This window comes from Bufo bufo, chromosome 1 (genome assembly GCF_905171765.1).
Source record: "Bufo bufo chromosome 1, aBufBuf1.1, whole genome shotgun sequence".
Taxonomy (NCBI): Eukaryota; Metazoa; Chordata; class Amphibia; order Anura; family Bufonidae; genus Bufo; species Bufo bufo.
Window position 1 is genome coordinate 419,352,924 of NC_053389.1, and position 25,066 is coordinate 419,377,989.

General features: G+C 41.5%; 1 protein-coding gene across 1 annotated transcript in view; it reads right to left on the reverse strand.

Moving 5' to 3' along the window:
- Positions 1-25,066, reverse strand: part of STK10 (serine/threonine kinase 10) — a 162,629-nt gene that overhangs the window by 56,237 nt on the left and 81,326 nt on the right. Inside the window, exons 4-5 of the mRNA XM_040406382.1 lie at positions 24,446-24,595; positions 1,169-1,241 (exon numbers count right to left, since the gene is read on the reverse strand). Of these exons, the coding sequence (XP_040262316.1) occupies positions 1,169-1,241; positions 24,446-24,595 (223 nt within the window). The remainder of the gene's footprint in view (positions 1-1,168; positions 1,242-24,445; positions 24,596-25,066) is intronic.

The window sequence follows — 25,066 nt, forward strand, 5'->3', positions numbered from 1 at the left end:
GACCTCCATAGTGCCCGCCCCTTTAACAGCGACCTCCACAACAGCTGCCCCATTAATAGTGGCCCCTGCCCCCTTAACAGAGACCTCCACAGCACCCATCCCTTTAACAGTGACTGCCACAGTACCCAGTTACCTTAACAGTGCCCTCCACAGTAACCTGCCCCCTTAACAGTAACATCCACAGTGAACGCCCCTTTAACATTGGCCTCCACAGTGCCGCCGTTTAATAGTGGCCCCTGCCCCCTTAACAGTGACCTCCACAGTTCTGACCCCTTAAACAGTGACCTCCACAGCGCCCTGTCCCTTTAAGGCTAGGGCTACATGATGACATGCGTTGCGCAATATTTTGTTGCAACAATTTTTTTTTTATAATGATAGGCTATGGTGTCGCACTGTGACCGTCGCAAAAAATCCATACAAGATGTATGCATGTAGCAGTGTAGTTGTGCCCTATGTGTCGTGCGACTTATCGTCGTCGTGTAGCCCAAGCCCAGGGGTAGGCAACCTCCGGCTCCCAGCTGTTGTGAAACTACAACTCCCAGTATGCATACTTGCTCTGCTCTTCTAAGAACTCTCATAGAAATGAATGGAGCATGCTGGGAATTGTAGTTTCACAACAGCTGGGAGCCGGAGGTTGACTACCCCTGCCCTAGCCTAAAGCTGACCTACAGCAGTGAAGAAAAATGGCTGGGTTGTTATGGAAACCTGGAGTAAAACAGTGTGTATGTGGAGACTAAGAACCAGCGAGCTTCTATTGGATGATAAGGGACATGTGACCATGTGTATCTCAGTTGGGATATGAAGAGAAAGACTTGCAGGCTTCTATTGGCTAATGTAGGTCATTTTTATGGAATCTCTCAGGAACGGTACCGTCCTAGAGAGCTGAGACCCGGTCTGAAAGCTTCCCGATCACCTGATGTACATGTGTGCCCAATTTGGTGAAGATCGCTCCAGTCGTTTGGTCGCGCATAAAGAAAAGACAGACAGTCTAATATAAGAGAATAGGGGATAGATATATATATATATATATATATATATATATATATATATATATATATATATATATATATATATATATATATATATATATATACCCTATGTTCTTCACGTTATCTCTATGTTCCATCATCGCTCACACAGTGAAATCCCACATGACCTCACAACTTACCAGTAAGGGGTACCTATGAAGGAGTCTCTCCTCTGCAAAGTTTTTGCATTTTTTGCTGAGACACCAAAATCCGCTGCAAAACGAAAGAAAAAGAAACGTTAGGAAGCTGATTTTTACTTGGTCCAAGCCTAACAAGGGGAAAGTGCAGTACAACTAAAAACTTGTCCATCAATTTTCCAGCTGTAACAAAGAACACAAGAGCGGGACAAGTGTTATTTTTTAGCAATCGTAGATATTAGTTTACCACAACCAAAACTTTCTATGTGTAAATGTAATGATGATATATGTAAGTAATTACACTTTTAGAGCGAAAGGATACATGTATTGGGGAAAACTGTACAATTGAAAGAAGGCTCTAGTACCCTGCTAAGAAGCCTCTAGCCTGTATACAAGATAAGATATGGTTGGGCATGGAGGCATACAGGTTCCATATCGTATCCTGCAGTACATTTGCTCACAGATGTTGCAGTGGAGCCTGCAGTTCCTGCACTCGTAGGTTGCTGAAGCTGGAGTCCCAGTTGGTCCAATAAATGCTGATGGAGACATTCATGGGAAACTGACTGTCATATGTGATGCCTCTCCAGATCATGACACCAGCAGTTGGGGCATTGTGTCGTTCCATAGCAAAGGCAACATTGAAGTGTTCACCATGAGGCCTCCATACTCTAACCCAAACATTTTTAGATTCCAAGCAGAACTTGGATTCGTTGCTAAAGAGAATACTGTTCCAGTGTGAAGCAGTCTAGGTATCTCCTTCACGACACCACTGCACATGAAGGCGTCGGTGGCTGGCAGAACATGTAATGGGCACCACAACACCAAATATCCTTCTGCTAAGCACCTGAAATTGGTCTGGGTAGAGACAGGGGGTGTGTAATGAAGATGCCACCTGCATCTTAATAGTAGATAACTAAACTGTGGGAGCCGTTCGTGCTTGTCACTGGTTCAAAAGATCCTCTCTACTGGTGGTCTATCTAGGCCATCAGGAACCTGTTTGCCATGTGTGTGTGCCTTCACATAACCACTGCTCCCAAACCACCTAATAGCGAGGGAAGAACAGCCTAGAAGACTGGCGATTTGTTGAACCATCCTGCTTCTCTCTGTTTTTTGATGCATCCCCTCTCAGTCTGTCAACTAGGCAAAATGTTTTTGAGTGCATTGAAGAGGCATGTCTTGCAGTCAACGATTTCTCATCAAGAGGTACACTACACAAAAGTAGCCCCTGAGAGCCTTTTTATAGGTTGGGGGAGCACTTTTGGTCCAGCTTGTGGCAAGACCCAGTGTCTAATCATTCCACACCGGTCATCATTTACATATTTGGCCATGTCAAAACTGCATGCAGAGATTGGCAGCAATCCAACATTCCTATCTGGGTGCACTATTGTTTGGTCAATGTGTCTATATTGAATAAAGAAACAAAAGCACAATGAATCAAAAGCACCATACCTCTTCCAAAAAAAAAAAAAAAGGCTAATAAACTTTATTCTTCCATAGGTCACAATTTTGAGATACAACTTGGCATCACGCAGAGAACTCAAAAGAAACATAAGCGATCTTAAAATTGTCTGAAAACCTCTGAAGGATGGAAAAAGATTATGTTCATGATTAGCTCAAGGCTTTTAAGAAACATGCGTATGGTCATGCATCGTCATGAATTAAGGTACATGCAGATCGCCAATATTGTTTTCGTATTGCCGTGGGTATGTTATTGGTCTCCCTCTCTTTCTGTTTAAGCCATCCGTCTTTTTCTTTGATATATACAAATGTTTTTCATTTTTACAGGGTGTCCGTTGCGCTCTATTTAGGTCATTTTCTTTGCACATTTCTTGTAAAATTCTTTTTATTAAAGTTTTTAAAACAAATAAAACAAAACATGCTTTTCCATGATACAGAGAAAATATCAAATATAGGAGTTCAGACTTGATTACAATCGCATAATAAACTTATATCACCGAGGTGAACAATAATGATAAGCGAGTTGAATAGTAACATAGAAAAGTCTAACAAAAATATAAAGACAAATAACACATCAAAACAATGCAGAAACAGCCCTCAAGACTAAGAGCAATAGTAGGTACTGTTCAACCACTCATCCCATCTATAGTGATATGTATGAAGTTTGTCCTGGACCCTTGCAATAGTTTGTTCGAATGAACAAGTGTTATTCACAGCCTGCCAGACTTCTTTTATATGGGGAGTGTCCACCGATTTCCAATGTCTCGTTATGACTAGTTTTGCAGCCATAACAATATGTGCGACTATTGACCTGAAATTGTTTGGCAGATCATCGAGTCCCAACAACAACAGAGCCAGCTGGGGAGTTAGGGTAACATGTAGTTTCAATACAGTGTATATGAGAGTTTCCGTAGCCTTCCATAAGGGTTTTATAGCGTCACATTCCCATAGTGTATGCAGGAGCGTCCCTTTATTTTTCACACTGTCTCCAGCATCTATCAGTGGTGTCGGGAAAAATCAAATTAAGTTTGCTTGGAGTGTGGTACCACCTAAGATATGTTTTATAAATCACTTCTTTATGGTTGGTGCTATGGAAAAATTTATGGATATTAGCAAAGGAAGCATGCCAATCTGACAGCTCTATTTTAATATGTAGATCTTGTTCCCATTTGAGTATGTGACTGTTAGTAGAGGAGTTAAGGGGATCTGTTAATTGTGTGTAAAATGTAGAGATACCTCTCTTTTTAAATAAATTAGCAATTGTGACCATGTGGGGAAGTTGTACCTTCTCCTTTATCAAGCGTTTATTGATAAAGTCTCTGATGTTGAGGAATCTATAAAAGTCGTCTCTTCCAAGACCAAATTTGGCTTTAAGATGTGAAAAAGAAGAGAACTTCCCATGTATAAAAAAGTCCTGAAGGGACTTGACTCCCAATGTGTTCCATTCTTGGACAGGGATCATGGCTACTTGATCTTGTAGGAATTCCAACGTGCAATCAGATAAAGGCGAATGGAGTTTCCCTTTCCTCAATTTAAGGAAGGATTTCCATATTTCGTCAGAGACCTTAACTACATTAATATAAGAAGGGGGGAGAGGGAGACCTAAAATGGGTGTCAAAAGTCTGGTTTTCAATGTGTTGAGACCACAGATATGTTTCTCAATCTGGACCCATAATTTCTCCGGATTATTCGACCACCAATGGGATAGTTGGTCCAATATGGCTGAGAAATAATAATACTTTAAATGAGGAACCCCCAGTCCACCCTTCTTCTGATGTCTGATAATGGTCTTAAAGGCCACTCTAGATTTTTTGTGATCCCATATAAATAACCTCAGTCTGGAATTCAGTGATGCGAAAAACGAGTCAGGAATTTTAATTGGCAGCGACCTGAAGAGGTACAGAAGCCTCGGCAGAAGCAACATTTTGTATGCTGCTATTCTGCCTAGCCAGAAGATCGTATTCTTTGAGAAGTCAGCCATGTCTTTGCTCATGTCCGAGGCTAGTTTGGGGTAATTATTCTCAAACAGTTTTGAGGAGGGATGTGACACCTGTATGCCCAGGTAGGTAATTTCTGATTTCTGCCAGTCGAGTTTGAATTTTTGTTTGAGATTATGCAAAAGTGTCGGATTGATATTAAGAGGAAGAGCCTGAGATTTGTCTTGATTTATTTTATAGTAGGATAGGTTGCTGAAAGATTGAGCAGTATCAAAAAATGCTTTTAGTGAATTTTGAGGGTTGGTTAATGTTAAGATAATATCATCGGCAAATAAGGCTAGTTTATATTCTTGGTGTCCTAGTCGTACGCCTTGTATATCCGGATTTAATCTAATTGCAGTCGCTAGTGGCTCTATTGAAAGTATAAATAGTAGAGGAGAAAAAGGGCAGCCCTGTCTAGTGCCGTTTGTAATAGTGAATGTTTCTGATAGGGAGCTGTTTACATATATATTGGCGGAGGGGCTGCTGTACAGTGCTTCAATACCCGAGTGTATAGGTCCGATTATCCCAAAAGCATCCAACACTTTAAACGCATAAGCCCAATTAATGCGGTCAAATGCCTTCTCGGCGTCAATTGTTAGGAAGACTGAAGGTATTCTATATTTTTCGCAGTATTGAAGCAGAGACAATACGTCTTGTATTATCTGGGCCCTGTCTATTTTTTAAGAAGCCCACCTGATCTTTATGGATTAAATCGGGAAGAATATTTTGAAATCTGTCAGCAATAATTTTAGCATAAATTTTTACATCTACGTTCAGAAGAGATATGGGTCTGTAATTCTTGACTTCCGACGGATCCTTGCCTGGTTTCGGGATCGTCACTATGGTCGCTCTCAACATGTCCTCAGGAAAATTGCCCGTGTTGAACGCTATATTATATATTTTGTGGAGATATGGAAGTAAAATGTCGATGAATTTTTTATAATATTCTGCAGAGAATCCATCAGGGCCTGGTGATTTCTGGTTGGGTGAAGATTTAATTGCTTTAGTGATTTCCATCAAAGAAATCGGGAGATTTAACTGTTGGAGATGTTCAAATTTAATTTTAGGTAGATTGAGTTTTTCCAGGAATTCAACAATATTTGATTCTCCTATCAATTGCTGGGGATCAGGAGCTAGGTTATATAGATTGCCGTAATAATGTCTGAAAACATTGGCAATGTCTCTAGGGGCAATTCTTATCTGCTTAGTATGTGGGTGAATTATCTGGCGGATTTTAGCTTTTTGGAATCTTGCTTTCAAGCGTCTTGCAAGCAGAGCTCCTGCTTTGTTGTCGTGTGAGTAAAAATTAACTTTGGACTGCCTGAGATTTTTTTCATATTTAAATAATAGTAGATTGTACATCTGGAATCTCGCTTTTTGTAGATCTTGAGTAAGTATATAAGACGGTTTCAGTTTATTTTTAGATTCTAGATCTTTGATTAATTTTAGGGATTCATTAATTTCCCTTTCTCTCTGCTTTTTGATGTAAGAACCTATTGACATGAATGAGCCCCTGATTTTTGCTTTGTGAGCACACCAAATAATAAAAGGGTCTATGTCAGGGGTATCGTTGATTTTGAAATATTCTTTTAGGTCTGTTTTAATGGAGTCTGCAAACTTTTCATTATTTAAAATATATGGGTTGATTCTCCACATATAGTCGTTGGTTTGGTGTCTATTAGTGGATATCGTCAGATTAATAGGGGCATGGTCAGACCAAATAATATTGCCTATTTCAGTTCTGGAAATTAGGTCTATGAGGGGTCTTTCAATCAAAAAGTAATCTATCCTAGAGTAGGAGTTGCTTTTATGCGAAAAGTGGGTATAATCTTTTTCTGAGGCATGTTGGAGTCTCCAAATATCAAAAAGATCGTTCTGTTCGATCAGTTTCTGAAAGGCCGAGTCCCTATATCTGCCACCATGAGTGGTGTCAGTTTCAGAGTTGAGGACCGCATTAAAATCCCCTCCCATTATTAGATATCCCTTTTTCACTTTATTAATTTTTTTAAGCAATTTTTTAAAAAATTTAGTCTGGCCTAAATTGGGGGCATATACATTAACTAGAGTGTAAGGTTTATTGTCGATTAGAGCTATCAATATGATAAATCTTCCTGCAGGATCAACATGTTGCTCTTGTATATCAACTGAGACAGTATCTCTGAATGCTATCAGGACTCCTCTCTTATAGTATAGACTATTTTTGGGAACTTTCTATGTCGGATCTGTGGGGTGTTATTTTTAGCAATATGGGTCTCCTGGGCATACAGTATGTCACAGTTCCTGTTCAAAGCCTCACTCCACAATTGATGTCGTTTAAAAGGGGAGTTCAAACCCCTCACATTAATTGATGTTAAAGTGATAGCCATAATTGAGAAATAGACATAGCTGAGTACCTCAATTTCTCCAGGTCACTATTCCAGTCGCATTCACTGAAAATTGCATCATTTTCTTCATCTAGGTGCATGGGTCCAGGACGATAGAGGTGGACATTGGTATTGAAGTGGTTGTGTGTTCCTGCAAAAATAACATAAAACCAACAATCGGATATTAAAACTGAAACATTAACTGAAAGCGAAAAAACAAATAGCCCCATAGCAATCAGGGCAAAAATGTGTGGATGAGCCAGTGTCATCAATAAAGGTTTCAGGGCGGGTAAGTCCGGCTAACATGAAGATCCCCTCCTCCACATTATATCAAGCTCCTTGTAGCTGCTTCAGGTGTCGTCCCTTTGTTTAGGATGACTCATTGGTCATATGCTTTGTTTGATTGTTGACTTTCCTGTGGCCTTCTGAAAGCTTTGTCCTGGTAGAGTGGGGGTTGTTCCAGCTTCAAATTCCAATCTTTAAGGGTGGTTAATGCAGCTTCAGGTGATTTAAGCACATGTAAGGCGCCATCTTTAAAAACTAAAACTTTAACAGGGAAGCCCCATCTGTAGTTAATGCCGTTGGCAGCCAAAGTTCTAGTAATTACTGCAAAATCTTTTCTAGCCTTAATGGTGGCCGACGAGAGGTCAGTAAAGAGTTTCAACCCAGCAAATTGTTCAGGAAGAGTAGGATTTTTTCTCATTTCCCTCAACATCAATTCCTTCACATGAAAAAAAGTAAATCGTGCAAGCACGTCGCGGGGAACATCTTTGTGTAGATACGCTGGTTTGGGCAACCTATGTGCCCTATCAATGCTTAGTTCAAATTCTTTAGCATGAGGAATCAACACTTTAATCAGATCAGTAATATAAGGGACCAGGTCACTGTTGGGAACTGACTCAGGGACTCCTCTGAATTTTATATTATTTCTTCTGCTGCGATCTTCCAAATCAGTAGTCTTAGCTTGCAGAGATTCCACTGTATCTTCTATAGCATTGTGGCGATCTATAACTTCGTTTTGAGACTCAGCAAATTCTCCCATCTTATTTTCTATGTGTGATACTCTGTCGCCAAGTTCCTCCACTGCTTGTTGAATGGCAATATTGTTTCTTTGAAATCGTTATTAATAGAGCTCCTTAATGCCAGGAGCATATCTTTAAGAAGTGTCGCTGACAGCTCCTTGTCTGTGGCTTGGAAGTCTGAAAGTGTCAGGGGCAGTTTCGCTCGTATGTACAGTACTCACTGCGTCCTGGCTCCGGTCCTGCTGCGGCTTCTTCTCCTGTCTTTGAGGGCTCAGTGCCGGTGAGGCGTTCTCCTGGCTCTTTGTAGAATAGGCAGCCTCTCCCTGCTCACGATCGCTGTGTTCCTGCGAGTCGGATGGCTGGGGATTCAGGCTTGCGGCTGGTGCTGCGGCTCCTGCCACGATCTTTTTTCTGTTCAGGTCGGGCGGAGTTTTACAGGAGCCGGATCCAGCGCTTGACAAATCTCTCAATAAATCCGTCGGTTTCCCCTTTTTAAACGGGGTGCAGGGAGGCACATGCGGCATTCTTCTTTCTGTGTTAGTCGGTGTCTTATAAACCGATCTTTTCTCATAGGCAGGAGCCCTCCTGTAGCTAGAGCCCGATGAGGCATCAGAGACTGTCCCTGCATTGTCCCGATCCTCCTGTTCATGGCTTGAAAACGATCTATTTCTGCGAATTGAACGATCAGAATTCTTAGGTCCTCTGGTCCTTGAGTGTCTGGATCGCTTGGTGCTGTAAAAATGGTCCATTTTGAAGCATAAGTCGGTTTTTAGTCGCTTATAGAGCTATCATGCAGAGGAGCTCTCACTTCATGTGGCCATCCAGTTCAGCAGCCAAGCCACGGCCCCTTCTTTGCACATTTCTATAGTCTTTATGCTTTTCGATCCAAAATAAATATGTATTGAATAATATGAAGCAACAATCATTTTTTAATGGGCACCACTGTTTGAAGACTGCATGGGAGCAACTTTACAGATACTGATTCATAATACTTTACAGTAGACAAGCAATTGCATGGTTAACACTAAACAGTTTATAAAAAGTTTATGACCACAAAAGCCTTAATTCAACAACTACGATTGGATTAATTCACAACAGTTCAGCTTCCACGAGCGCCGATCTGCTGACTCGACAGTTTGCAGTAGTAGTTTCACAGCAGAAGTGAGAAGCCACGTCATTAAATGTTCCCATGCACAAATAACAGAACTGTGGAAAAAACCACACTGATCAACCACAGCAGCCAAGACGTGGTCTGGTGGAGATAGGACATGCCACACCCAATGTAGCCATTACATTCAAACACAAGTACAGGACATCATACATATCACTAAACATCGCACACCCTACTAGATATAACACTGATAAATCTCCCCCTTAGACTTTTTAACAAACTGGTGTAAAGTAGAACTGGCTTAGTTACCCACAGCATCCAATCAGATTCCACCTTTCATTTTCCAAAGGAGCGCTGAAAAATGAAAGGTGGAATTTGATTGGTTGCTATGGGCAACTAAGCCAGTTCTACTTTACACCCGTTTTGATCAGTTTAACCTTAAGTGTATAACCAACGACTTTCATAACTGCTCAACAGGTACCAGTTTAAAAATCAAATAAGAGTCTAATTTACATGTTTATAGTTTTTTTTACAAAACAGTCCTCTTAATGCTATTTCATTAAAAAGGGATTTTTAGCAGCGATCAATCAACTAAGCGCCTAAGGTTTACTCAAAACGCATTCAGTTTATATGTTGGTAAACACTCTCACATGCTCTATATGGGATAGGACGCACACCAGAAGAGTGTTCCTTTGGCATACATCTGCCTAATATCCGTCACTGCCATCTTCTAACAATAGGCTATGCTCACACTTTTAAGTTCTTTCCGATTAGGGTTCTGTTGCTTTTTATGGCAGGAATAGCATTATCCTTAAAGGGGTTGTCCCACAAAAAATATTCTACAATTTTCAAACCAGCACCTGGATCTGAATACTTTTGTAATTGCATGTAAATAAAAATTTTGTACAGCTACTGAGTTATTCAATAAGGCTACTTTCACACTCTCGTTTTGGGCGGATCATTCATGGATCTGCAAAAACGGATCCGTTACAATAATACAACCGCATGCATCCGTCATGAACGGATCCGTTTGTATTATCGGTAACATAGCCAAGACGGATCCATCATAAACACCATTGAAAGTCAATGGAAGACGGATCCGTTTTCTATTGTGCCAGAGAAAACGGATCCGTCCCCATTGACTTACATGGTGTATTAGGACGGATCCGTTTCGTCAAGCGGACAGCAAAACACTGCAGGCAACGTTTTGGTGTCCGCCTCCAGAGCGGAATGAAGACTGATCGGAGGCAAAGTGATGCATTCTGAGCGGATCCTTTTCCATTCAGAATGCATTTGGGCAAAACTGATCAGTTTTGGACCGCTTGCGGGAGCCCTGAACGGATCTCACAAACTGAAAGCCAAAACGCAAGTGTGAAAGTAGCCTAAAATGTATCTGTATACGGCCACTTAATTTCTTTGTCCTGCTCACTGAGATGGCCGCACATGCTCAGTTTCATCCTACATCTGGCTCCCGAGCTGTGATAGGGAGATCTGAGACACGCCCCCTGAGCTGCAGCAGAAAAGACACTCCCCCTGAGCTGCAGCAGAAAAGACACTCCCCCTGAGCTGTCAGCTTGATATGAACCTAGCAGAGAAATGAATGAGGAGATCTCTGGATCCATGTGAGGTACAGGGCTGGTTCTAGCTTCGTTAGAACGAGATTGTCATGTACTATATGATATGCAATTATTATTTTTTACATTATTCGTGGGATAACCCCTTTAAAGCAATACTCCAGGTAAAGAAAAAAAAACATTTACTGGGGAATAAACTGAACACTTACATGATGCTCTCCTTTTCATCTTTTTTTTTATTTTCATTTTTCATCAACAAAACATTCAGAGTATACATCTCTGAACACAGACTGACAATATGAGAGCAAAAGAAATTTTTTTTTTTTTTTTAAAAGCAAACATAAGGGCATATAGTGTACACTGATCTAGTACAGATCAAATTCACAATCAATATACAATGATATATTAAAGCACCACTCCCACGTAAAGTTATGAAGAGTTCCCAGACCTGAGCGACAGACGACCTAGTGTTCCCTTCAATTGTCCCACTAGATACCATTCTGTAAGTGTGAACGGTTTTATAATCAGCTGAATTTCTGCACTTGACATACAATGTTCAATAAACGGTTTCCATTTCTGAAATAGCCCTTTAGCCTGTTTTTCCTTTGTCGCAAGAGAGTTCAGCCTTTCCAGAAAAAAGACACGTTTTAATTGTTCTATTATAACCTGTACCCCTGGAGTGTCAACTTGAAGCCAATGCTGCAGGAGACTACGTTTCACTAACATACATATCGTATGAAACAACCGGGGTAACTGTCCTACCTCTCCCTCCTCATAATGGAATAAATATAATTTGGCAGACAATGGAAACTCCCTTCCCCAGATCCCCCGGATCAAGCTCCCTACGTCCTTCCACAACCTTTTACTCATGGGACATGACCAAATTCCATGGAATAGATCCAAGAAACTTAGTCCACATTTAGGGCAATTTGTAATCCTGTCTGGTTTAGCTGGATGAGGGGGGGATATTAAAGCCATAAATAGCCCTATACATAAGTCTAACCTGAGTGTCCCTCCAAGACTCATTAACTACATGTCTCCTAACCACCTCCCATCCTTTTATTATCTTCTGCTCAATATTCCCATCTTCTAATTGCTCCGCCCATTTACCTAATGAATTATTCCTATCCCTAGTCCCATCCTCTCTCCTCATGTCAGCATAAATTGTAGAAATCGAGATCTTCCCACCTCTCAAGTCTAAAATCTTATCCAGAATATTTTTGTGAACTTCCTTCTGCACCAACACCAACTGATTTATTACTGACACCTTCACTTGAGACCACTGAATAGTTTGAAAGGAAGACAAAGAGAACTTAGTAATCAATTCCTCTCCAGATAGCCACCTAGGCTCTGATTCATGTAATAGATGCTTCACATACAGAATCCCTTTCCGTCTCCATTCTTCAAACTGTTTATTCCTATAACCCTGCGGGAATTCAGGATTATTCCATAATGGAAGATGCTTGGAAATTCTGTACGACAACCAGTACTTTTTCCTAAGAATCCTCCATGTAGCTATTGTGTCCTTAAACAATAAAGATTGCTTAATCCATGTAGGAATCACCTGCAACCTTGAATGCAGCAGCGCCACCGGAGACCAGGGAGCACAGAATTCCTTTTCCAATATTGAAGCTGAATAAAAGTTTGAGCCATTTATCCAGTCACATATATGCCTTGCCATGCAGGCCAGATTGTAATTCCTGATGTCAGGAAACGCAATCCCTCCGTGTTCAATACCCTTCACTAGGGAACGCATTGAAATTCTGGGCCTCTTACCGTGCCACAAGAAATGCTTGAACGCTTTTACTAATTTAGAGACATCTTTATGTTTTAACAGAACAGGGATGGTCTGCATAGGGTAGAGTAATTTGGAGACTGACATCATCTTGATAAGATGATTCCGCCCCAACAACGACAGCGGAAGATCCCTCCATCTCTGCAACTCCTGAACTATTTTGTTTATCAGGGGATCATAATTAAGTCTATATATGGACTCAGAAGTAGTTCCGACTTTAATACCTAGGTACGTTATGTAAGAACGGGCAATTGGGATACCCCCTAGATCACTTCCCGCCACCCTTTGCCCTCCTCCTTTTAAAAATAAAACCTCACTCTTGGATCTATTTATCTTCAACCCAGAAAGAAGACTAAACTCTTCTAACGCTCCCATAATCCTCCCAATATCTCTTACAGGATTAGACAGGAAAAGCAGGATATCATCGGCAAACAGTGTCGAACGCAGCTGTTTCTTACCCACCCTTAGGCCCTCAAATAACTCTCCCGACTCTAACCACCTTGACAATGGCTCTATCGCTAAGTCAAACAGGAGAGGAGACAGGGGGCAACCCTGCCTTGTTCCCCTTTGTAACACGAACGAATTAGATACGTATCCTCCTGTGCAAACCCTTGCCCGCAGACCCAAGTATAACCCATCTAAAAGCCTTTTCATCTTTTTAGCTGCATATCTGCCAATTCTTAGGCTCCTTTCATAAAAGGCCACACCACTTCTCAGTCTACCCCAAGCATATTGTGCATGCACTTCCTTCTACCCTTGGAATGGGCAGCATAGCTCACATGAGTAGTGCTGGTTAAACTAGGACTGGACAAGCAAGAAGTGTCTTGGACTAACCATGCATAGTGTGCAACAGGTGATCTGAGAAGCTGTGTGGCCATCTTGGAGGACAGAAGAGGAGCCTGGGAATTAATGGATCTACAACTGAAAATATGAAAAGGTGGTCACCATATAAGTGTTCTGTTTGTTACCCAAATAAAGTTAAAGGGGTATTTCGATTTTGCAAGAGCGGAAACATCACGTTAGCACTCAGTTTTCCCTGTACTCCATTGTGGTCATATGATATTTTACACTGCATTGGTTCACTATCCCAATGATATCACGTCTACATGTCAGGAGTGGCAAGGCTTGCAGGAATATGCCCTGTACCCTGCCCTGTAGATGTAATGTCAACAATGATGCTGTGTCTTAGACCTCGTTGACATTTCCGTTTTTTCACTGTGCTGTCCGCATTTTCTACAGAGAGCACACGTACCCATTGATTTTAATATGGTCTGTTCACATATCAGTAGTTTTTTTTTTTTACTGACCGTGGGTCAGCGAAAAAATAAATGAATAAATAAAAAAAAAACACGGAGACATGCACTACTTTGGTTCGTGATGCAGATCAAAACACACCCATTATAGTCTAGGGGTCAGTGTTTCACAGATCATTGCTAAGAAATGCTCTTAAAACTATTTTTCAGCTTAGCATTGTCCATGGAATAAGAATGACACACAGATGGCAAAAATCATACATGGATGAAACACAGAAATACAGGCACACTATGTACCCCTCCCCCATTTTTATTTACGCTGTTTACCAATATGTTTACTATATTGTACGGTTATTATGATTACAGGGGTACCAAATACTGTTTTGGGATATTGATTAAAAAACAGTAGTACTAAAAGGGGGGGGGGAGCACCTCTTTAAAGCAGAACCTTAATGCTAAAAAAATATAGAAAAATATAATTTTACGCTAGTTTTTTTTATGGCAAGTTACAATTTGCTGCAAAGTTATTATTAAACAGTTTTGTAACATAGGTACTTAGTATGAAATGTCAGAAAACCATATGTGGTATCCCTGTAATAATGATAACCCTTACAATACAGTAAACACATTTACAGTATAATGATTGGTAAATGGTGCAATTTTGTTCCCTTTTTTTTAGCAATATACTACGGTATTTAATTAGTTTCATGCCTATGAAGAAAATAGATTTTCAGCACAAACAATTCAGCCAAACAGAGCAGGTCTGTAGTGTAATAGTAACTCTTCTGTCTGCTTTATATGCTGTAGGGCGGCCCTTCCCCTACCCATATCCAAAACATTTTCATTAGTATTCACTGCGCTAAAGTAAATACTAATGAGGGTGCCGGCCCTGCTTGGATCTGTGATGTTTAAGCTCAGAGGGGAAGGAGAGGCAGAGACCTGATGCTACAGACACTCCACGTGAATCCTGCACCAGGATTTAAACACAAGGAACAAGAGTCGAAACGCACTCAGAATTCCATCATTTGACATATAATGCAGTAAAGTTGAATGTTGGTGTTATTTTACTTTTTTGTGTGTAACTGGAAAACCCCTTTAAGCCAGAGGGTCGCTATATTTTTAGTTTCATGCATAAAGGCCCAAATTAAATATTTTTCAAATAAATGGGTTTTCTGGCACTAACATACGGATTACCTATCTAAAGGACAGATAATCAATATGAGATCAGTGGGCTCTGATACTCGGCATCTGCACCGATCAGTCCTTAGCAGCAGCTGCAGCTTCCGGAAGTAAACCTTAAATGGAGCCAGAGTATCAGCTGCAGTACCAGAAAACCGATCTCTTATTGATGATCTATCAATATGTTTGGAGGATTCTGGCAGCGAATTCTTTCATATGCTGTTCTTGTGGTCCTTGATTCCAGTTAGGTGACTAAACATAGACGTCTGCAATAAACTCTACAGAACAATGTAGTGTAAATTCTACAGAAAAATCTAATCCTTCTTCACAAGTTCTATTTAAACATTTATTTTAAAATATCATTACAATGGCAGAATGCCCAACCATCACTTCTCTCCTCTAATGTCTATGTCCAAGTAACTACATGTTAGGCTCCAGCATATAGCAAACCCATGTGTATAGACCATATAGAAGACCCTGTAGTTCCAAATCGTATGATGCCTCAGGCTACTTTCACACTAGCGTTATTCTTTTCCAGTATTGAAATCCGGTAAAGGGTCACAATACCGGAAAAAAAAAAACGCATCAGTTTTGTCCTAATGCATTCTGAATGGAAAGCAACCCATTCAGGATGTCTTCTGTTACGTCCCTTGTACGGTGTACAGCTTGCTGTGGTATTTGTTCCAGCCAAAATCCTTGCCGGATCCAGCATTAATTTCCATAGAGATGTATTAATGCCGGATCCGGTACCAAGAATTCCAGAAATTGCTGCGTTGCCGGATCCGGTTTTCTGGTCTGCACATGTGCTGGGACATAGAAGGAGCTATTTTTGCTTTTGATCTTTGAAAAAATTAAATACCAGATCCATTATTCCGGATGATACGGATCGGGTATATCACCGGATCCTTCTAACAGATCCGGAAAAAACATAGTTCCGTTGCCGGAATTGCCTGCCAGATCCGAAAAACGCTAGTGGGTGGTTTACAGTGTGTGAAAAGCAGTCTGTAAGCATCATCATATGTATCTGCAGCAGTGTGCATAGGTTCTTAATCCAGGCATTCATTGCCAGATCTACATACCTGCACTGCTTACAGCAGAGCCTGACACATTACAGAATAAAACTATGGCTCTTTAACTCACAAAGAAGCGGAAGAAATAACGACCTGTTGCATAAAGGCATTAAAGAGTGCGTCTGGAATATCTGAGTGCTCTGTGCTTGTAGGGTAAAGGATCCATGTCATACATGGTATGTCTGCATTATAGTGGAGTCTGACAATGCCATTTTAGGTAAACCTCAATGGTTCTTACATTACTTTATGTGCAATCCTATGATGTGCAATGCGGATACATAGCCCAGAGATCCCTTTATCTGCACAGCATTAACCTGCACCAGTGCAGGCAAAGAGCTTGTTCACAGATGTTTTGGAGGTTCCTAGACCTCCGTCGCACATTTTGTCAAAAAGAAAAGACAAAAAAGTCCTGCAAAAAAAAAGCAGATACCTGAACGGAAACTGGAATGGACCCAATTATAGTTAATGAGATCTGCTCCGTTCTGTTGATTTCAGTTATGCACCAAATACGACACTTCCGTTATTTTCATTGTTCTGCTCCTCTACCGGAGCAGAACAACTGAGATAACTGGAGGCAGTGTGAACAAGCCGAAATAATAAAAAACTCGCTGTAGGCAAGTGATCCATTGGAAATATATTTCTAGTTAATGTACACAAACATAGAAGAGGATTCTTTACGGTAAGAGCAGTGAGACTATGGAACTCTCTGCCTGAGGAGGTGGTGATGGTGAGTACAATAAAGGAAGTCAAGAGGGGCCTGGATGTATTTCTGGAGTGTAATAATATTACAGGCTATAGCTCCTAGAGAGGGGTCGTTGATCCAGGGAGTTATTCTGATTGCCTGATTGGAGTCGGGAAGGAATTTTTTATTCCCCTAAAGTGGGGAAAATTGGCTTCTACCTCACAGGTTTTTTTTTGCCCTCCTCTGGATCAACTTGCAGGATAACAGGCCGAACTGGATGGACAAATGTCTTTTTTCGGCCTTATGTACTATGTTACTAATGGTTGTATTCGATTCCACCTTCCATTTTTGACAGCTCCTTTGGATAATTAAAATTGGAATCTGATTGGTTGCTATGGGCAACTAAGCCAGTTATACTTTACACCAGTTTGATAAATGGTCCCATAAGTGCCTGAAACATAGGCCGTTGTTTCGGTCCGCATCCGAGCCGCCGTTTTGGCGGCTTGGATGCTGACCCATTCATTTCAATAATGCCGCAAAAGATGTGGACAGCACTCCGTGTGCTGTCCGCATCCATTGCTCCGTTCCGCGGCCCCGCTAAAAAAATATAACCTGTCCTATTCTTGTCCGCGCTTTGCGGACAAGAATAAGCATTATATTGACGGCCGCCCGTTCCGTTCCACAATTTGCGGAAGGCACATGGCCGGCTTCCGTTTTTTGCAGATCCGCGCTTTGCGGACCGCAAAAGATGCCACGATCGTGTGCATGAGGCCTTACAGGAATTTATCATGAGGAAAAGTCAATTTTGTTGCCAGAATTTGAGCCAAATTTTCAGTCATTGGTTAAAGTGAATCTGTCACCAGCAATCTCCATATCAAACTATTTGCTTAGACACATAGCTATGGTTCACCCGATTAAAACCCTATTTTTCTTTTGTTGATCCCAAGACTATAAGAGGGTTATTATTTTAACTAGGGCAGCACTATTGGGGGACTGTTGGGAGGGGTCTGGGGGAGTCATTAATATGACAGGGGCAGACTATTAGGGGACTATAGGGGGTCATTATTATAACTGAGGAGTACTATGGTGACATTAGTACTACAGGCAGCACTATAAGGGGGCATTTGTTATTACATTATGGGGGCTTTATTACTACTGGTGGGCACTATGGTGGGTGTCATTAATACTGGGAGCATTATGACTACTGGGGCACTATATGGGGCCATATTTATATAATACTACTTGGGGCACTAAGGGCAGGAATTATTTCTTCTGGGGAAAACTATGGGGGCTTTATTATTACTGGAGGCACTTTAGGGAGAATTAGGACTACTGGAGCACTATAAGAGGCCATATTTACTACTGGGGCAGACTCTGGGAGCTTTAATACTACTGGGAGCATTATTGTGAATTTATTACTACTAGGCCACTATGGTGGGCTTTAGTACTACTGAGGCACTATGAAGAGACATTTACTACTGGGGCACACTGTGTAGGCTTTATTTCTATTGAGGGCACTATCGGCAAGCATTATTACTTATGGGGGCATTATGGTGGGCTCTACTTTTACTAGGGGCACTACAGGGGCAATTTTTACTACTGGGGGGCATTTTTTACTTCTGTGTAACTATGGGGCTCTATAGGGGAATTATTGCCATTGGGTGCACTGTAGGTACACTATTACTACTAAAGACACTTTGGGAAACAATTACTATTGGTGGGACTTTTGGAAGCACTATTACTGGGGAAGGTGCACCCTGGCAGAGTCTCATCTTGGCTCCATTATTTGTGGGGGACACTATTTACAGCACCATTACTGTCAGGGGGACTATCTAATGGGTACAGTTATTTTTGAGAGCACTGTGGCAATAATTATTGAAGGTGGCGCTGTCTGTGTGGTACTAGTATTTGCAGGGGGGCTATATGTTTCTGCAGTATAGTATTGGGGTGGCATGGTAGAGTGTTCAGAAGGCAGGAAGGATGATGGAAAGTAGGTAAACTAAGATGTCTCTGGCAAACTCTACTGATGGCATGGCTGACATGACCAGACATGACTGAAGGAAGCCATCACAGCTATCTGGTCCGAATGGAGAAGATGAGAAAACAACTATATCAGAGGCATCACTGGACATAAGATGTATGCAGTATTGTATTCTCCTGTATTAGGACATGGGTTCTAATGTGGTGTCTGTCATTTTGACATGAAGATTAGCAGTTTCCCTTTTCTACATTTATATCTTAATCTGTATCACACAATATCAGACTGAGAAGCCGCACAGAGGCCATTAGGTAACCAAGAACTGCTGGGCCTCACAGGATATTTCTACTTCAACTAAAAACGGATTATAATTAATAGCCTCTTGGCAAAAAATGTAGTTCTTTGATTGCATAAAACTGCTCTACTACAAGAGTATTAAGTCAGTGACATAACAAATGGCCACAGTGAATGGCTTGTTTGTTGGAGACATGGGGATTTAACCTCAACTTCAGCAGAGGTAATCACTATGCTAAACACTAGTACAGATTGCAAAAAAGACATAGGGGGTCATTTATTTCAGATTTCGGTCTTAATAAAGCCCCCGCACTGGCGGTGGATAGCCGAAGTTATATAGAGGAGCTGGGCTCTCCATAACTTCAGCGCATAGAGCGCCGCATCTAGATGTAAGACAGCTCCCTTACTGACATAAGCCTCATTCATACGTCAGTGTTCCATGGATGTGTGCTGTACGTGTTCTCCACGGACATAACACGTCCCCATTCATTTTAATGTGTGTATTCAGACATCGGTATTTTAGCACGGTCCGTGGGTCAGTGTTTTTAGCACAGATGCATGCTCTATTTTGTCTGTGTTCACAGATCCATCACGTCCATTATAGTCTATGCGTCCGTGAAAACCACAGATACTTCACGGATGCCATCCACGTTGGATCAGTGTTCCACTAATCATTAAGAAGAGATGCTTTGAAAAGGATTTTTCAGCTGTTCAGTGTCAGTGAAACACGGATGCAACACGGACAGCAAAAAACAGACACATAGACCCAACACAAATGCATCACTGACCACTTGCTCACGGATTTGAGCACGGACGTGTGATTGGGATTTTACATTTAGACCATTTTCTATGCCTGAAACATGTGTAGATTGAGGAGTGAGACGGGCCTGCCATCCTGTCCCATCCACGCCCACTTTTTAGACATGGAGTGAGCAGGGAGAAGCCGCAGCTTTGTAACCATCTGTGCCTGAAATACGCCCAACAAACACTTTGTACTGCTCTTTGTATTTGGTTGTTCCCTTGTGCTTGTTGTTACTAGGCCTCAGGGAGACGCTGGTTCGTTCACCTGGAAGGAACCAGTAGTCTCATTCCCTGTCACTTCCTCTAGGGCATCTCAGGGCTGCTAGGGTTTAGGTTCCGGCGTATGTATTTTCCCACTTTCAGGGTCTATACATACTGACAGGAGTCAGGGCCAGATCTAGGGGTTTCCTAGGAGGTGACCTTTCCATTCTCCCTAGCCTTGAGGCTTAGTTCTTTGTCTTCTCCCTTCTGTTGTCTTTCTGGTGTCCCTCCTCTCCCCATTATTCGTGACAATTACTCAGTATTTGATTGGCTGAAGCGGTCATGTGGCAACACAGCACATCAAGGCAGCCTTTAAAGAGCAACTAAACCTTTATATAAACTTTTATTTTGCTCTCCCTAATGCCCTAAAAACTAAATTTTCTAATATACTTTATTGATCAATTTTCTATTTTTACTACACTTTTCCCTGCCTAAAGCGCACCATTCACTGTGTGCTTAAAACTCAGTTCTCTGTACACTGCTGACAGCTCAGCAGTGTACGGAGTACATTTTATCAATGGTGTTGGAGCAGCGCTGTGAGAACGGGCAGGAGCACACATTGCTGCTCCTACCGGTGCTCCCTGGACGATTACAGGAGCGCAGGGGGAGAGCAGCTTCCTCTGTTAGTCCTGGCGATCACGTGACCGCCGGGGGTGTCTGGGGCGGGGCAGAGCTGCAGGGTCTAAGGAGACCCTTATCAGCTCTGCCTGTGTGTAGTGTCCCCCACAGGGGACTGTTTTCCCCTGTAACTGAGGCTGTGGATGAAAAAAAATTAAAAAAAAGTCAGTGTCCTCCAGAGGTCTTTTAATGACCTCCTAGGGGACATAATATGTGGCAAAAATAAATTAAAATAAGTAAAATAAAAAAATACTAATAAAAAAAATTTATAAAATAAATTAAAAATGCAGGAACCATTACCAGTCAAATATTCAATCAAACAGGTTATAAATCAAAATGATCTACATCCATTCTGAATGGATCCGGTTGTATTATGTTTAACATTGCCAAGATGGATCCGTCATGAACTGCAATAATCTAGAAAACTGCGGCACTCCAATGTCATAGAAAGCTTCACATTTTATTACACCGAAATCTGCGACGTTTTGACCTGTTAGGTCTTTATCAAATTCATAAATGCATACCAAGTGAATATATATATATATATATATATATATATATATATATATATACATACATACACCAAACCCCAACAATTGGTCAGACTTAGCTCCACCTTAATTTGATATAGATGCCTCCCCCTTCAGGCTAAAAAACGTATACTTTGTCAACCACATCACTTAATAGACACATCTGGTCTTTAAAATGATCCATTACTCCATTTCTTACCCCTATCTCAGGCCGTGGGACACATCCATGGAGGGTACACTGCGTGCTCCATTCACTCATTCATCCTACACCTCACGTGGCGTGTTTAGCGTCCTCTTCCTCGCTCTGCGCATGCTAACGTCATTGTGTGCGGTCCTTCTCTGGTTCCACCCTCCTCGGTCACGTGTACCACATGACCTAATCACATGACCGGAAAAGACCTCACTGCGTAGAGGCTCCTTAGTTACTGTACACTATCTCTTGACTGCGGACATTCTTCAATTATTTAATTATTGCCATATTTTCACATTATTAATATCCTCATTATGATATATATATGTATTATATACATATACACACACACACACACACACGTTTTCTCTTTTACTAGATGTAAAAAAAAATAGTGCTGCTATTGTTTGATCCCCTTGACAGGCCGCCAGCTCACGAATCACATACTCTCCGGTGGGGCTGTGACCGAGACACCTACCTCAATCCAAGGGCGCATCAATACTTATTTCTGCATCCCCTGCATATATGCATACACCCAGGGGTGGACCAACGCCTCATCCTCCATCCTCCCCGAGTATATGCACACACGCTCACACGGACCATTGCAGTCTGATAGATTGAAAGTCAATGGAGGATCAGTTTTCTGGAGCACAGCATGGGTAATCGTTCGTCATCCATTATTATGGAATATGTTTTCTGCACTTGCACTTTATTGTTAATCATGTTTGTATAGATGGAGAGATCCATGAACGTAGTATCCGCTGTGTTCATCCTCCAGATGATACCGCCTATTCCCTGCACCTATGTTCTTTTAATCAGGTTTGTGATATAGCTTTTTGTAATTATGCAATAAAATTACATTAATTCATAAGCGGTCTAGTAGTTGTTTGTAGGTTTTATGTTATAGTGTATACCACAGGCTTATGTCAGCAATTCTATTCATGTGTTTTGAATAGTATAGGAATCCCTGGTTGGGGCATATATTGGGTATAGTGTGAAAGTAGCCTAAGTGTCAAGTAAAAAAAATATATATAATTTTTTGGGGTAGTCATAAAAGTTAGGGTCACTAAACCACCAAGTGCACAAAGTCACAAAAAGTTGCCTGGACATTTAGGCCTTTTTTTAAGCCCGGTCATGAAAGGGTTAAATAAAGACAGTCAGTGATCACTATAGCATCTACACTGGATTAGGCCCCTTTCACATGAGCGAGTTTTCTGCCCGGGTGCAATGTGTGACGTGAACGCATAGCACCCGCACTGAATCCTGACCAAATCATGTCAATAGGTCTGTGTACAGGAGAGTTGTTTTTTTTCACGCATCAGTTCTGCATTGCATGAAAAACGCATAATATTCTATATTCTGCATTTTTAACGCAGCCCTGGACCAATAGAAGTCAATGGGGCTTGAGTGAAAAACGCATTGCATCCGCAAGCAAGTGCTAAGATATGTTGTTTGTAAACCTTCAGTTTTTTTATCACGCGCGTGAAAAAACACATCAAAATGCATTGCACCTGCGCGGAAAAAACTGAACGCAATTGCAGACAAAACTGACAACTTGCTTGCAAAATGGTGCGAGTTTCACTGAACGCATCCAGACCTAATCCATCACGCTCGTGTTAAAGAGGCCTTAGGTTACTTTCACACTAGCGTTTTAGTTTTCTAGTATTGAGATCAGTCATAGGGGCTCAATACCGGAAAAAAACGCTTCCATTTGTCCCCATTCATTGTCAATGGGGACAAAACTGAACAGAAAGGAATGCTCCAAAATGCATTCCGTTTAGTTGAGTTCCCATACCGGAGAGCAAACCGCAACATGTTGTAGTTTGCTTTCCGTCCTGGGATGCGGAGCAAGACGGCATGACGCCCAATGCAAGTCAACGGGGACGGATCCATTTTCTCTGCCACAATAGAGTTCAATGAAGTTCATGACGGATCAGTATTGGCTCTGTTAAAGGTAATACAACCGGATCCGCTCATAAGGCCTCTTTCACAGGAGCGTGTCTGGATAAGGTCCGGATGCGTTGCGGCAAACCCGCACGAGTAGGTACCCAATTGCAATTAGTTTGGATCATGTGACGGACCATGTGATGAACGTAGTTACGTCATCAAAAGTCCTATTCCTCACAGAACAAGACAGAAGAGATGCCGGCTGCGCGAACAAGTGGATTAAGGATAGTTAAATTATTATTTTTTTATTTATTTTTTTAACCCCTCCAGCACTATTGTTGTACTCTGCATTCTGTATTCAGAATGCTATTATTTTCCCTTATAACCATGTTATAAATGGAAAATAAAAAAAGAGTGGGTCCCCATGCTGATCGTCTCCTAGCAACCGTGCGTGAAAATCGCACCGCATCTGCACTTGCTTTGCGGATGCTTGCGATTTTCACACAGCCCCATTCACTTCTATGGGGCCTGCGTTGGGTGAAAAACTCACAAAATAGAGCTTGCTGCGATTTTCACGCAACGCACAAGTGATGCGTGAAAATCACCACTCGTGTGCACAGCCCCATAGAAATGAATGGGTCCGGATTCAGTGCGGGTGCAATGCGTTCAACCCGCGCGGAAAACTCGCCCGTGTGAAAGGGGCCTAATGGATGCAGATGGTTGTATCATCAGTAACGGAAGCGTTTTTGGCTGAACCCTGCCGGATCCAGTAAAAATGCTAGTGTGAAAGTACCAACACGTTTATTTATTATATTGTATTTTATTTTATTACAATGATATGAAAATTGCAGCTGTGGTCATCCATGTTATCCATTTCCGCATGTAGATTTTTCTACAGGCTTACATTTTATTTGAATCTTTAATTTTTTTGTATAGCCCTGTTCACATGATGCGGTTTCTCACACCCTGCGCTTGTGCTTTGCAGACAGACTTTTGCCTGTGCTGCTCCAGCCCAAGCACGGGGATGTGGGAAGCGTATCACGTGGGGCCATTTTAATCTCCCAGAGGTCGGACCCACACCAATCTGCAGAAGGGGGACACCAGACGAGAAGGAGAGTATAGCATGGCTTGCTCTCCAATCACAGCTATGGGACCTCCAAAAAGAGCGCAGCAACTGCACCTGGCAACCACTCTAAACAGGTTCCATTCAGAGATGACAATAAAGCGGCTCTCACCTAGCTTGATGTCTCCATCTTGAGTTAGTAGAACATTCCCTGCTTTTAGGTCCCGATGGATGATCTTCATACTATGGAGGTATACCAGTGCTTCCAGCATCTGTCTGCACACGGCTTGGATCTGAGCTTCTGTCAGACCACGATCCAATTCTGTTAGTAGAACAAAAACCACATGATAAGCCACCCTATTCAAATTTTAACCACATGTATTTATAAGAGAACAAAACAGGAAACTTTATTAAAATAATAATTCAATCCAAAGGATGGTACACCGTATGGAGCAATGAGTGCAATGCAGAGAGCAGAGTTTTAAAGTTCCTTGGAATGAATGGTGGGGCAGATATTTTAGATGTTGTGAAATAACTGATGACAGATCTGGTCACAAGAGATCACGCTGCTGTAAATAATTCATCCTTTCATATCATCACCCTGAATGGTTTATGGTTTTTAAACTAAAAGGAAAATTAGACAATGAGAGCTCACTAGTCAATCAACACCCAAGTGAAAAAGTAAGACTAAAGTTCTATTTATATGGATTGATGACTGGGTAAATTATCAGGGATGAACGTTTGTAGAAACGCTGGTCTCCATAATTTGCCTGTGTAAAGGAGCTGTAGATCA